General features: G+C 33.5%; 1 protein-coding gene across 1 annotated transcript; it reads left to right on the top strand.

The window, feature by feature from the left end:
• The first annotated feature begins 12,793 nt into the window (after positions 1–12,793).
• tas2r202 (taste receptor, type 2, member 202) lies at positions 12,794–13,777 on the top strand. Its single transcript, XM_073818723.1, has one exon. It carries the CDS (start codon positions 12,794–12,796, stop codon positions 13,775–13,777), a length of 984 nt encoding a protein of 327 aa, XP_073674824.1.
• The last annotated feature ends 1,530 nt before the right edge of the window (positions 13,778–15,307 follow it).

Here is a 15,307-nt window from a genome sequence, read left to right as displayed (position 1 = left end):
TTATATAACAAATATCAATTATTATATAAAAAATAATGACTTGAATTAAAATGTTACAAATTTTCTAAATTAGATTATTAAAAAAAATGAATTTTCATGCCCATATGCAATTTTCATAATAAGAGATGTTCCTATCATCAGAGAAGTTTCAAGGACCTGATTGCACAAGACATGGTTTTTGAATTCAAAATGAGCTAGACAGGTCTGAGCTTGATATGTTAAAATATGTCATTGCAATCCCAGTCCTGTCCCCCCTCAAGTCAATTTTATTTATATAGCGCTCTTTACGATGGACAATGTTTCAAAACATCTTTGCTGGAAAATATTGCAATAATAACGCCTCAAATTCCGTGAGGTCCTCATTTAAATGTTAAATTAAAAGAAAATGATTTCTCTGTATATTTTTCTGTAACCCCAGTGAGCAAGCCAAAGGCAAGGAACCGAAAACTTCACAAGGTGTCAGGAGTTGAGAAACAGCAAAAACCCTGAGAGAAATTTCAAGTTTCCTGTCAGTTCTCCATTATTCTAAAACATCCTCAAAAATATCCTTAAAAACAGTTACTGTGGTATGAAAGCAGCAAGAGGCCCAAGTTTGTACATCAGTTTACATAAAAAGTAAGTAGTAAAAAAAATGTGCAAACAGACTGTCAAACAGGCTGAAAAACGTTTAATTACTTTTAAAATCTGAACAGATTTTTATACGTTTGCTAACTTTGTAAATAGTTACGACAACAATTGTACTAAAATGCGTACTAAATGAGTTTTTCCTGTTTTTGAAAAATTTGGCATACAAACGACAATGATCTCAAAACGATCAGTTCACACAGATCCTCAAAAACGGCTAAAAACACTTTATTACTCATGCCAGGCCAGTAGTTACACATATATAGTACATACTCGCAAATGCCTATCCACCTTTTTCTTCAAATAAGAGTGGGTGCAGCCATTTGTAAATTCTTTGGTTCTTGTTTCCGGTTTCTTCCGCAGCTATTTTTAGCTGTACAAAACAGCTTGATTTGTTGTTTGATATTGCAAAATGGTGTGTCTTATAGGGCTGGGTAAAAAAATATCGATTCTCCGATTTTAATCGATCTTCAGTTTAGCGCAACGATATCGATTCGGGAAATCCCCGAATCGATTCTTAATGCGCGTGCTTCACGTAAGAGGATATGAATATTCACCTCTCGTCCTGAAGGTGTCACCATCAGCTGCTTTTTTTGCAGAAAAATCTTGTGATCAAAAATGATTAGGCTGTAGTTAAGAACTGTTACTGTCTTTTAATTTTTTTACAGTTTTTTTTTACAATTTTTTTAAACAACTGTGTGCACCCTATTATTAATGTAGATGTGCATTTCAGTAATAAACTTAAGTAGGAGAGTTTCAGTTACCAGCATTTATATCAAAATATGGATCCCATGTCTGCAAAACTAACATTTTAAATGAAATATTGATAGCTAATCGATATCGAATCGAATCGAAATCGAATCGAAACCATTAAAATTAGAATCGAATCGAATCGCCGAATTGGTCACAATACCCAGCCCTAGTGTCTTACCATATTATTTTAATGTATTATCTAAATTATGAGCACACTGGTTTGTAGTGCAAACAGTTTTACTGTTTACTGCACATTATTATTCTTCACATCATTTCCCTATAGAGGCTAATGAACCAAAAGTCTCACCCATAGGCTCACTTCCGTGTTAAAGAATAAAGTGGATAGACTGAACATGAAATAAGCATGCTCATGAAGTCAGCGTTTTCACCATTTTTCATTTTGTAACTTACGCAGAGACAGTAATGGTAACGTTTTCAAATACTTAAGGTCTTTCCACGGTGAGTCCGAAATTTTCATCTGAAATTTGTACATGTTAAAAAATAGATACGACCTGACGCTGTGTCAATTACTGCCTCCGAAACTTTCTTCCGTCATAAAAAAACATTTGGATCAGGTTTGATTTTCTGCAAATTTGCATTCATAGCAAGCATCAGGAAAGGATAACAAATATGAAAAAAACATGCATACAAAAATTTTGGATGGGAATTTAATAGGCCTTTATCACAGTCCGCGTGTCGTCACATCCGACTCAGATTAATAGCGTAAAGGAATTTCCGCCTGCGCTATAGTCAATGAACAGACACCAGTTTAGTGAAGAAAATTAAACTAATTTAGTTGGACTTCGCAATAAACAGCAATATGCCAAACTATGTATGTCATCTTCATTTTAATGTGTAACTTTATCTGATTGACATGTTTGTCAGCGCTGCCACTGTTGCCTGTCATAAGATTAAATAAATACCAGCAAACTGCTCAAATTACTCCCATAGGAATTATCGGAGTGATTTATGTTTATTTTTATTATTATTTGGTTTTGAAATAATCGACTATGGGCTGGAAATATTTGTTTATTTGAACAACTTTAATTTGAAATAATTATTGAGGATTGCATCACAAAAACTGACTGACTGACTGGCTAACTGACATGCTCTTTAAAGTAAAATGCTGCCTAATTTTCTTGCAGTTCTGTAATAATAACATAATGTGGTAAGACTCTGAACTGTTGCACATACACAGTAATTCCCCTTTAAGTCACGAAATATACGTTGGGATTAGGGTTGGGTATCATTTGAATTTTATCGATTCCGATTCCACTTATAGATTCCCATTCTTTTCGATTCCCAGTTTCGATTCCAATTAGTAAACAACAACAACAAAAGTCAAACATTAATATATCAAACATGTTTATTTTCAGTGCCATTAGTTTCAGATCAAACAACAAACTAAATTTTTTATTATTATTTCAACGTGGTGAACCAACTACAGATGTTTAGATATGTATTTTCAAACCTTTTTTATTACCAAAACATTAGTTTTGACTTTTTTTGCTATTTTTCTATTGCATGTTATAAAAAAAAAACTGACCCTTACAAGATCCACCACTATGGGTGAGCAGGACACTCACAAGACATTCATTTTGACAACTATGCAAATATTTAGAAATTTCACACAAAAATACTATGGATCAGAGCCCCGAAATCATGAATAGTTTGTGAATCAACAGCGGACTTATGCGTGCCTAATGTACGAGTCTGATTTACGAGAATCAATACATTAGGTACGCGCGAGTTTGTTACTATTACTCTGGACTCATTACATTTACATTAGCGCAAGGGTTTGTTTCATGCATGCAGCTATAGCGGCCAAGAGATGAAGTAGATACCCGTCTTCCCGCAGGGCTATAGGTTACTTTTATGCAGGCGAAATAACATACATTTCTGCTGAAGCGGGCGGGCGCGGGACAAAAAAATCTCTCTAAGATAAAGTTTGCGTGCAGCGGTAGTTATTTCTTCGGTTTTTACAAAGTGTAGCCACACTTTTGAGCGCTTCCCGCGATCCATCTTGTAGACTGATGTTTACATTACCACGTAAGGTCCTGGCAGACTGTCAGATGAAAAAATTGCACCCAGGAATCGAAACAAGGAATCGAAATTTGAATTTTATAACAAGTATCCGATTCTTTATCTTAAGTATCCGATTCCAGAATCGGAATCGATTTTTCGATTCCCAACCCTAGTTGGGATATCATAAAACCGTCTTCCTTGGTTTTTACAATACTCAATTAATGATTGTAAACTGAGTTTGGTGTTTTTAGAAGACGTATCTGTGCTGAATTTCTATCTCGTGCTATGGGCACAGCCATTGACAAAGGCTGCAGCGGAAGGAGCTTCCACCTCCTTATTAAGTAGCTGTGTGATTATCACGGGTGATTCAAAGTTTACTTTAGGATGTCAGTGGCTCAGCTTGATGCTTTGCTAGTGATATTGGAGCCACATATTAAAAAAGACTAACAATTTCTGTGTACTCACTCAGTTTGCAAGGACCTTGTGCTGCAAGACGAAGTGGATCAACTTGTCAAATTTCTGAATTGTCAAAACACCTCTCAAAATGCTTGCTACGGATGCAAAAAATGCAGAAAATCCATCCTAATTTTTATGACGGACGAAAATTTTGGAGGCAGTACGTAAAGGTGATTGACACAATGTGAGGTTGTATTTATTTTTTAATGTTAAAAAATAAAAATACAAATTTCAGACTCATTGTGCAATGAGTGTCTACACCAAGCGCGAGTGACATGGCGCAACAAAATACTATAGAACCCATTATTATCAGCGATACAACGATACTGTTGTGTAAATGAACAGTCAAAACTCATAAAAAGTTTTCCATTTGTAGTTGAGAGTCTCACTTGACCAGACTTTCAAGTTGTTGCGACCAAACTCATATTGCTAGGAGACGCATGACAAATCAAAACAACACGCGCTCTAAAATCATCTCCAAATATTAAACACGTTTGATATCCTCAGACTGGATGAAATCAGAGTCTGAAGTCACTAAATGAGTTGTTTTTCTGTGTTTGTCAAGTCTGACTCCCAAAATCTCCAACTGGCTCTGAGTTTTGGCAACTAGAGTCAACTTGTCCAGACCGCAAATCTGTCCAAAAGTCTTTGTTGTGTCTTCCAGCCTGAAGTTGACCTCAGACGGATCAAACTTGATTTTCAAATGAATTTCTGTGGACTGTTTGCCAGTGATGGACTTGTGTTTAACGATATGAAATAAAACACTGGTTTCTAAAGCCACTTTTGTAAATGTATATTCTGGTTTAATCTGATGCAATAATGTTTTTAATTGCTTAAATGTTTATATACAGTTTTATGCGAAAGTTTGGGAACCCCTTGCAGAATCTGTGAAAATGTGAATAATTTTCACAAAATAAGAGAGATCATACAAAACGCATGGTATTTTTTTATTTAGCACTGTCCTGAGTAAGATATTTTACATAAATAATGTTTACATTTAGTCCACAAGACAAAAGAAATGGCTGAAATTATCAAAATCACTCCCTGCAAAAGTTTGGGTTATACTGTGTGTGGTTACCTGGATGATCTACGACTGTTTTGTGTAGATGGTTTTGAGGCTATTGTTTGTTCTGAGCAGTTAAACTGAGCATTGTTTTTCAGAAAAATCCTCCGGGTCCTGCAGATTCTTCAGTTTTAAAGCATCTTTTGCATATTTGAACCCTTTCCAGCAGTGACTGTATGATTTTGAGATCCATCTTTTCACACTGAGGACAACTGAGGGACTCAAACACAACTATTAAAAAAGGTTCAAACATTCAATAACGCTACAGAAGGAAACACGGTGAATTAAGAATTTGAAGATCAAGGTAAATTGTACTTAATTTGTCTTATTTCATACAAATATTTCAACAAAATAAGAAAAAATGGCACATTCTCATTCTCTTAATGCATAGTGTTTCCTTCTGGAGCATCAATAATTGTTTGAACTTTTTTAATAGTTGTGTTTGATTTCTTCAATTGTCCTTAGTGTGAAAAATGTTGGATCTCAAAAACATACAGTCACTGCTGGAAAGGGTTCAAATATGCAAAAGATGCTGGAAAACTGAAGAATCTGCAGGACCTGGAGGATTTTCTGAAGAACAGTGCTCAGTTTAACTGTTCAGAACAAACAGGGGACTCATGAACAACCATCACAAAACAAAAAAACAGTCGTAGATCTTGCAGGTAAACACACACAGTATTGAGAACCAAGGGTTCCCAAACTTTTGCAGGTGGTTATTTTAATAATTTCTGCTATTTTGTTGTCTTGTGAACTATGTAAATATATTTTATGTAAAATATCTTAGATAACATGCATTTTGTATGATCTCTCTTATTCACATTTTTCACAGATTCTGCAAGTGGTTCCCAAACTGTACGTTAAACTGTACGTAATTCATTTGAATAGGAAATGTAAAATAATTTTTAAAAAAGTCCTAATGTTTTACATTGTATTGCATAGCACTTAAATCAGTTTAAACTGGCTTTTTTACACGTTGAATTGCACTTTATTTTTATATTTTCAAGTTTTAGTTAAATTAAACATTCGTTTTTTTTTTTTTTTTTTTTTTTTGTTTTTGTTATTTTAAATGTTGCCTTGGTGACTAATTGAAAAAAATTCAGATTTTATTTTTTTATCATTTAACATTTATCATTAACATTTATTTTAATTCAAGTATCAAAAGCAGCCTTATGGTTTTGTCATGGATGGTGGTGGTTACATTCGTAAAGGCCTCCATTTCTAATATGTAATTTTTTTAGCTGCTGGCTAACTGTTTTCCCTTGTGATGCACCTGCATTGACAAGCATTCGGTTCAAATCAGCAGTGTGATTTGGAGATGATTGGAAGGAAATTGTTTGCTCGGTTTGATTTGCATCTGTCTCTAATAGACAGGTCAATCAATGCATTGAAGTTATAGTGTTGTGCAAGAGCGCCCCCTGGCTACATTGTCAATAACCCTCCTAATGGACTGTTCAGCTCCAAACTATTTTTTTCTTTTCCACTTTCTCAGAGTTTTTTGGCTAATAACCTCCGATTATGGAAAATGGTTCTGGACGGAAGGGATGGAAAATCAGAAGCGTGTGGGAGAATGACATGAAAAGATGTTTGAAATGAAATTAAGCGCATTTGCACGGCGTGTTTCAGGGACACATACACAGCGTTATTGTGTTTGTAACAGACTGAGCGCAGATGAATTCACATTTAATTGCACAAAGCGAACATGATTTTCCGCGGCAAGGTTCATTAGACACAAAAAAAATCTATATTTTGATGCAAAGAAACCAATGTTTTGAAAGAAATAGTACAATGATTTTCCTAGCAAACCATCATTTCTGCACCAGCTTGATTTTCTGAAATAAACACGAAAGCAAACTCATGTCTATAATGGGTGGTTGCCAAGACGGTTATGCAGTTGCTAAGGAGTTTTGGGTATTATAGCACATTGCTAAGTGGTTGCAACCTTCAAGCCTCATATGTAGATTTCTGAAATGTGACCCTGGACCACAAAACCAGTTGTAAGTAGCATTGGTATATTTGTAGAAATAGCCAAAAATACATTGCATAGGTCAAAATTATCGATTTTTCTTTTTATGCCAAAAAGCGTTAGGATATTAAGTAAAGACCATGTTCCATGAAAATATTTTGTCAATTTCCTACCATAAATATATCAAAAGTTATTTTTTGATAAGTAATATACATTACTAAGAACTTCATTTGGACAACTTTTTCTCAATTTTCTCAATATTTTGATTTTTTTTGCACCCTCAGATTTTCAAATAGTTGCATCTCAACCAAATATTGTCCTATTCTAAAAAAAAATAAAAAATAAAAAAAAAACACATCAGTGGAAAGCTTATTTATTCAGATGATGTATAAATATCAATTTCAAAAACTTGACCCTTATGACTGGTTTTGTGGTCCAGTGTCGCACACCAGTAAAAATAGTGCATATTGCTTTAAAAATAACTGTCATTATTCACAAATGGTGCGAGATGAATTACTAAACTTTATATCCAATTTCAATCCAGCAGAATCACTTCAGTGCATTTAGCAAAGCGTGACTGTATCCAATAAGAGCAAAAAGTCCAAAGTAATGGTTTCCTAAAAGAAATTATATTGTTTTTATGAGATAATTTCTGCTAGGATAGATCAGGTTTTATCTGCTCATCTTTTATGGCTCATTCCTGTTTCTACAGCATTGTAACTCTATACCCTAAAAATTAATGCGCTTGGGTTGTTTTTAAGGAAATATTATGGCTTGATTATAACATAAATGGTAAAAAGGATGATACTGACAGTGCATACCAGTTTGGTATTTTGATATTATCATAATGATTTTTTAATTTGATCTGTTTTAAAGTCACACAAACTTAATTAGATTAATACTTTTATTTAGCAAGGATGCTTTAAACTGATTAAAAAAAAGTTATGGTAAAGACATTTATAATTTTACAAAAGATTTCTATTTCAGATCAGTGCTGTTCTTCTATTTCTATTTATCAAAGAAACTTGAAAAAATTATATTTTTATTCTATTAATTTTTTTTATATATTTCCGTTTTTAATATAATAATTTAGCAGCAAATCTGAATATTAGAATGATTTCTGAAGGATCATGTGACTGGAGTAATGATGCTAAAAATTCTGCATTGAAATTATAGAAATAAATTATTATTTTTTAATATATTTAAATTGAAAACATTTATTTGAGATAAATTTGCAATATATATATATATATATATATATATATATATATATATATATATATACATACATACATATACATACACACAAAAATATAATATAATATATATAAATATATAGCAAATGTATTCTTTTAATTACTAAAAATTAATATTTTAATTTAGCAAGGATTCTATAAATTGATAAAAAGTGATGATAAAGACATTAATGATTTTACAAAAGATTTCTATTTCAGATCAATGCTGTTCTTCTGAATTTTCTATTTATCAAAGAAACCGGGGAAAAAATTTTTTTCATTCTATTAATTCTATTAATAAAATATTTTCTGAAACATATTCAATTAGAAAACATTTATTTTAAAGAGTAAAACTATTTTAAAATAGAACTGTTTTTGCTGTGCTTTGGATCAAATAAATGCAGGCTTGGTGAGCAGAAGAGATTTCTTTAAAAAACATTAAAAATCTTACTGTTCAAAAACTTTTGACTGATATGTATCCTGAAATGTAACTTTTTTGTGGAACTAAATATATTTACAACATATATTTTTAAAAAGTATATCTTGGTCACCAAATTATACATAATTCATAGAATCTGTTTATAATACTGATTTTGTGCTGTTGAATTTAATTTGTCTCTGAAATGTCAGTAAGACACTTTTAGGTTAAAGGGATTTTTACAAAGAAAACGCAAATCAATTAAAAATATATTTGATCAAAGAGAAAAAATGATCAAAATGAAATATTTCCTAATACATAGCATGTTTTTCATATTGAAATTGAACATCCACACAAGTGAAATGAAATAAAAGTCACCAATTCTGAGTTTAAAGTGAAATTATGATTAAAGAAAACTAATTCATATGACTTCATCTTTTAAAAATAATCAATTGAATATTTTATCCATACATCAGGACCATTCTCTGATGAGGACATGCAAATCATTAATCTTACTTGAAAGGAACTATATTGTCCAATTAAATCACTTTTATATTGGCCATTGTGATTTATTATTTAATACCCATAGCAGCTTTTATGGTTCATGAGATGTTTGCATTCACAAACAGAATACTGTAGGTTCTCCTGATTATCCAAAGCTTTAATCCGTCGGATCTGTGGGTAAAATGCCAGGGTCATGTAAGTATTCTCTCTATCAGAGGAAACCGACTGCTGGGTTACTAAGGAAACGAGAAGACGTTTGGCTCAAGGCAAAGACCGCTGGAGGTGTTCGTATTTTTTCAACAAAATTAACCGTGAGCACCGAAGTTCGTCAAGAGCAACGCATTTACGTTGGCCACGTTATCTGCATGTTAAACAGCCATACTCCAATTAGGGCGCACAGTGCATGTGAATGTCAGGCGAGCTATATTTGTCTTCTGAATGAAGTGCGAGTCTTTCTCAGGACTCCATCTCCTCGTTATGCGTTTCGGTGGTGTGTGTGTGTGCTATAGTCAAATGAAACCTCTGGACATCCAGGGTGCATTAGCACAGGAAGGACGGGTGCAAGCAAAGCAGTTTGACCGCCACAAAATTTGGCTTTGATTTACATTGGGCACATCTGAATAATTATACAATATGATTTCATAATGAGAACAGCAGGTTTAAGCAGATGCCGTTCAGCATATGGCATAGGAACAAAGATTAACACATATTAAAATCTCAGTTTCTCTCTTTCCGATCCTGAATATCTGCCTACAGCCTTGTTAATGTATGTTTAAAAGGTCAGCCTCTAATAAATATTCATCTACATCCTATCAGTCTGAAATATTTGACACAATCATTTATTTTGGGTGTGAAAGAGGGCGATTACTTATACTTCCTCTCAGAATTTGGCGAGATAGATATAGTTAGTAAATAAATAAATAAACAAATAAATACATATTTATTTCCATAATATATTTAAAAAGTAATTTATTTTTGGCTTTTATTTTTGAAACTGTATTTGAAAAAATATTAACATATTTTTAAAAGCACTTTTTTTCCATATAGAAAATATATTATTCATATATTTGAATATACAGTGAGGTCAATAAGTATTTGATCACCCTTTGATTTTGCAAGTTCTCTTACTTAGAAATCATGGAGGGGTCTAAAATTTTCAGCATAGGTGCATTTCCACTGTGAGAGACAGAATCTAAAAATAAAAATCCGGAAATCACATTGTATGATTTTTTAACAATTTATTTGTGAATTACTGTGTCAAATAAGTATTTGATCACTTGAGTCAAACATTTTTAATATTTGGAACATAAGCCTTTGTTAACAATTACAGAGGTCAAATGGTTCCTGTAGTTCTTCACCAGGTTTGCACACACTGCAGGAGGGATTTTGGCTTACTCCTCCATACAGATCTTCTCTAGATCTGTCAGGTTTCAGGGCTGTCGCTGAGCAACACGGAGTTTCAGCTCCCTCCAAAGATTTTCTATTGGATTTAGGTCCAATAGAACCTTGATATGCTTCTTACGGAGCCACTCCTTGGTTTTCCTGGTTGTGTGCTTCGGGGTCATTGTCATGTTGGACGCTAAAAATTCAGCATTGAAATCACAGAAATAAATTAAATTTTAATATATATTCAAATAGAAAACAGTTATTTTAAATAGTAAAACTATTTTAAAATAGAACTGTTTTTGCTGTGCTTTAGATCAAATAAATGCAGGCTTGGTGAGCAGAAGAGATTTCTTTTAAAAAAAAATCATAAAAAAATCATACTGTTCAAAAACTTTTGACTGATATGTATCCTGAACTTTTTTTTTTTTAACTAAATATATTGACAAAATATATTTAAATGTATATTATAGCCAGAAAAAAAGACAAATGACTCTGGCTGAATGAGCACTGCATCATTTCTCACCAGCCTTTGAATCATGCTTTTACAGCATTTACAGTGTTTTTGTGCATGTGCACCTGTATAGATGTGCATCTGAGTGTAAAACCCAAAATTGCTAGCCCACCAGCTCTCCGATTGCCATTTGAGTTGAACCACAATGCCTGGATGGTGGTTAAAATGACTAGTCATGCCATAAAACACGCTGTTTTAAATATGGTTATGGTCAGCGTATGAAATCATCCTTCAGATCTGGCTTCATAGCAGGCATATAAAAGTCAGTCGGCTATTGTCAAGAGCTTTCAGCACCAACCATAGCAATTCAGCTTCAATTTTCTCCCTATCATTTACTATTTCTTAAAAAAGGCATTTCGCCATGACGACAGAACATCATTTCCTGGTATTTTTATCTCCTAAACGCACGAGGAGCTTGAGCACAGTGAACATGAGAGAAAATATTTGAGGCCTCCAAAACAAGGTACTTAAAATGTTGTTTTTGAAGGAATTATAACTCTTTTTAGTGCGTGCAGGTTTACAGGGCAAATGTTTGTGTTCATATTCATTTAGTGTAGGATGTGTCAGATGTTTCTCTTAAAAAAAATTTTTAAAGAAATGTGAGTCAATAGTTATTATGCAGTTGAAAAAAAAAAAAAGAAATGTCTATCAGCTCAGAACATTTGCTAAAATATGTTATGTACATATATTTTCTATTAATATATTTTGTCCTTTTTTTAAAATAGAGTTTTAAAAAATACATTTTAAAATATTTTTTTTAAATTTAAAAATTCAATGTTTAGCTTAGTTTATTTATTTCAGTTTTAGTAATTTTTGCACCATACATTTATTTTCAGTTAGGACAACATTTCAGTTTTTCAAATGGAATTTTCTTCATGTAATCTAAAGCTTTTATTATTATTATTATAGCAGCTTAATTTTAATAGCTTCACAGTTAACAATAATAATGGTTTATAGATGGGGTTTGTGGGGGTTTCATAATTTTAATTTCAAGTGTTCATAATTTATAATGTTTTATACATACATTTACCTTTTATTTTTATTTGTTTCTAAAAAAAGTTTACCTTAAATGTATTTTTATTCCAGTTTTAGTTTACTTTTATTTTATTGCAGTTAGTACGTTTTTGTAATATTTCTTTAATATTTAGCTTTATTTTTATTTATTAATTTATTTATTAATATTATTATTCATTTTATTTAATTTTTTCAGTTCTAGTCATTTTAGTATTTCACCAAGGACTTTTAGTTTTTTTAATGAAATTATTATTATTATTATAGCAGCTTTATTTTAATAGCTTCAATTAATAACAACAATGGTTTACAGATGTGTTTTTATATATTATTTCAATTATATTATTTATATAATTGATTTTTTTATATAATTGATTTATATAATATAATAATACATTTATTTATATTTTTTACATATTTATTTATATACACATTTACCTTTTATTTGGAGATTTATTTCCATTTTAGTTTTTTTACTATTTAGCTTTAATTTATTTTTATTTCCGTTTTAGTCATTTTAGTACTTCAACTTTTATTGTATTTAGTATGTATGTTTTCAAGTTTTTCATTGAATATTTATATTTTACTTCATTTCAGCTTTTATTCATTTATTGAAAACAATTTTTAATTTTTTTTTTTTGATAAATCATAACAGGATTGTTTGTCAGACCTTTTCTGAAGCTCTAGACTCTAGAGAATACACAGGACCACTGGAGACTTTTTTTCAAGAGAAAAATCTAAACATCTAAATGTAATCTCTCTGTAGATTTAATACTGTATTAAAGAAATCCCTTTTTTCTGTCCTATGTGCGTTTTGAGCCCACCTTACTCATCCAGATTGATCATGCTGTCATCCTTGGACAAACTTGCGGCCTGGGTGTTGACCGGCTTCTTGGCGATTCTCACCATCTTCTTCAACATGTACCTTCTTCTGATCAACCAGAGGAACTACCGGAAAAGCGCGAAGCACAGACTGAACCCGGCCGACTTCATCATCACGGCCATCTCTCTAGCCAGCATCTCTCTGCAGGTTCTCACGTACTTCTGGCAGACAATGGATGTGATCGACACTGTGTGCCACATCAGCTTAGCGGGGGCCATCCTTCTGGTCCTCATCTTCAGCGTCAAGTTCATCATTTTCTGGAGCACGGCGTTCCTGACCTTCTACTACGGCACTAAACTGGTGGTGGAGCCCGTCCATTGCTACACGCGCATCCAGGAGGCCATCGTCAAACACGTCCACACTGCCCTTGCAGTGATCGTCGTGAGCGGCTTTGCCAATTGCGTTCCATTGCTGAGCGTGCTGACCTACTACAACGGTACCAGCACCGGGTTGAGCGACTGCGGGTCCATCATGCCCACCGACACCACCGGACTCGCCTACGTCTTCTACTATGTGATCATTTCCGACATCATTCCAGGAATCATAATGGTCAAATGCAGCATTTCTATCTCGTACCACCTGGCGAAACATCTTCTAGACATGAAGGCCAGCAGCAACGGTGCCCACGGGCCCAAGTTGGGCACGCAGATGCGAGTCATCAAGATGACTCTCAGTTTGGTGGTTGTGTTCGTTGTCTTTGTGATCGTGGATATCTTCACACAGATGACGGTTGTGCTCATGAGGCAGAACACACTGGCTCTGACCATTCTCTTCGCCAGCATCTACACCACAGTCAGCGCATTCGTGCTGGTTTATGGGAAGAAAAGCTACTGGAAGGAACTGATCGCGACGTATAACCTGTTTTTAGATGAGTACCCTTGCCTGAGCAGCATGAAGGTGGAAGAGGTCAAAACAGAACCGCATGAGCACAGCCATGGGCACTAAGATTGATAGAAATGATATAGTTGTGTAGCTTCTTGCAATTTTTCCAGACCCAGTGAGAAGTCTTCAAAATCTTCACTGCATCACTTCGGACATTCGGATCTTAAAATGCTCTGCAGAAAAAGGTGATTTGATTTGAATCTGAATATCTCTGCATTGAATAAAATAGGCAATTATCTTCACCTCAGGACTTGGTTTTTGATATACCTGATATACCTTTTCTGAGAGGTGTGTGCCTTTCTAAATCATACTCATTCAAATGAATTTGCCACAGTTTAACTCCACTCGAAGTGTAGTAATATCTAGAAGCAATATGAATGCTCCTGAGTTCAATTTCGAGTGTCCCAGAAAAGGGCATGAATACTTATGCAACGGGATCTTTTCAGTTTTTTATTTCTAATAAATTTGCAAAGTTGTTACTAGGGGTGTAAATCGGAGCCTTCAAGACGATTCGATACGATACCGATTTCTTAAGCCAACGATTCGATTATTTTCGATACTTCAGAATTCCCTGTGATACGATGCGATTCGATCCGATTCGATTCAATACTAGATATTTTTACATGATATCTATTAAGTTTCAAATAAATCAACAAAAATAGTAAATAATTTGCCTTTTATTGAGAACACAGAAACAGTATTCTATTCACATAATGTGTATGTTACACTAAAGCAGTTGTGCTCAATGCTCTGCAAATAGAACAGCAAATATAAGTTACTGCATCTACAAAGTGCAATCAGATAAATTGTAATAAGAAAAAAAAAGGCTAATTCTTATAGTGCAGGTCTACTATGGCCAATTAGCCTATTCACTGTTTTAAAAAGTTTCATTTATACAAAATTGGTTACATTTTGAAAATACAATTTGCATCTTATTAAGAGGTAATGGTCACACATCCTTTGCAGTAGATGAACTGCAAATAGAACACTACTCCACAAAATCAGTTCAAAATCATCACTCTTGAAAGTCAGACAACAACGTGAGGTGTGTGAACATGAACAAACGAAAGTAACGCGTGTAAAGCAGAAGACAATAATGAGGTTAGCGCCACCCGCAGCTTAGGAGTAGCTAGTACGCTTACGTCGGAGCCATAGACAGTAAAAGAAAGGTCGGAACGGATTCTAAAAATAGACAAGTGAACAAACAAGCGGCAAAATAAACACATTAATCGATACTCTTGCGGACGAATCGATGCATTGAATCGTCGGCTGCATAATCGATGCATCGATACGAATCGATTAATATTGTTACAAACCTGTTTTGTGCTTTGTCATTATGGGGTATGAGATGTAGATTGATGTGGGGAAAAAAAGTAATTTAAAGCAGTTTAACATAACGCTACAACAACACGTGAAAAAAATGAAGGGGTATGAATACTTTTGCGAGGCACTGTATGTGAACATCAAACCATGAAGATTTAAAACTTTAATTTGAAATGGCAATGAACAGTTAGCATATTTAGAAAGATATTTATGTATTCTTTTGTGTTTGCGTCAGTTTCAAAATGATTTACTCACAAATCTGATGAAATG

The sequence above is a fragment of the Garra rufa genome, chromosome 15, assembly GCF_049309525.1.
Source record: "Garra rufa chromosome 15, GarRuf1.0, whole genome shotgun sequence".
Lineage (NCBI taxonomy): Eukaryota > Metazoa > Chordata > Actinopteri > Cypriniformes > Cyprinidae > Garra > Garra rufa.
This window is presented reverse-complemented; position numbering and strand designations above follow the sequence as displayed.

Coding starts and splice junctions, on each gene's coding strand:
- tas2r202 (XM_073818723.1), top strand. CDS start 12,794: ATGCTGTCATCCTTGGACAAACTTGCGGCCTGGGTGTTGACCGGCTTC.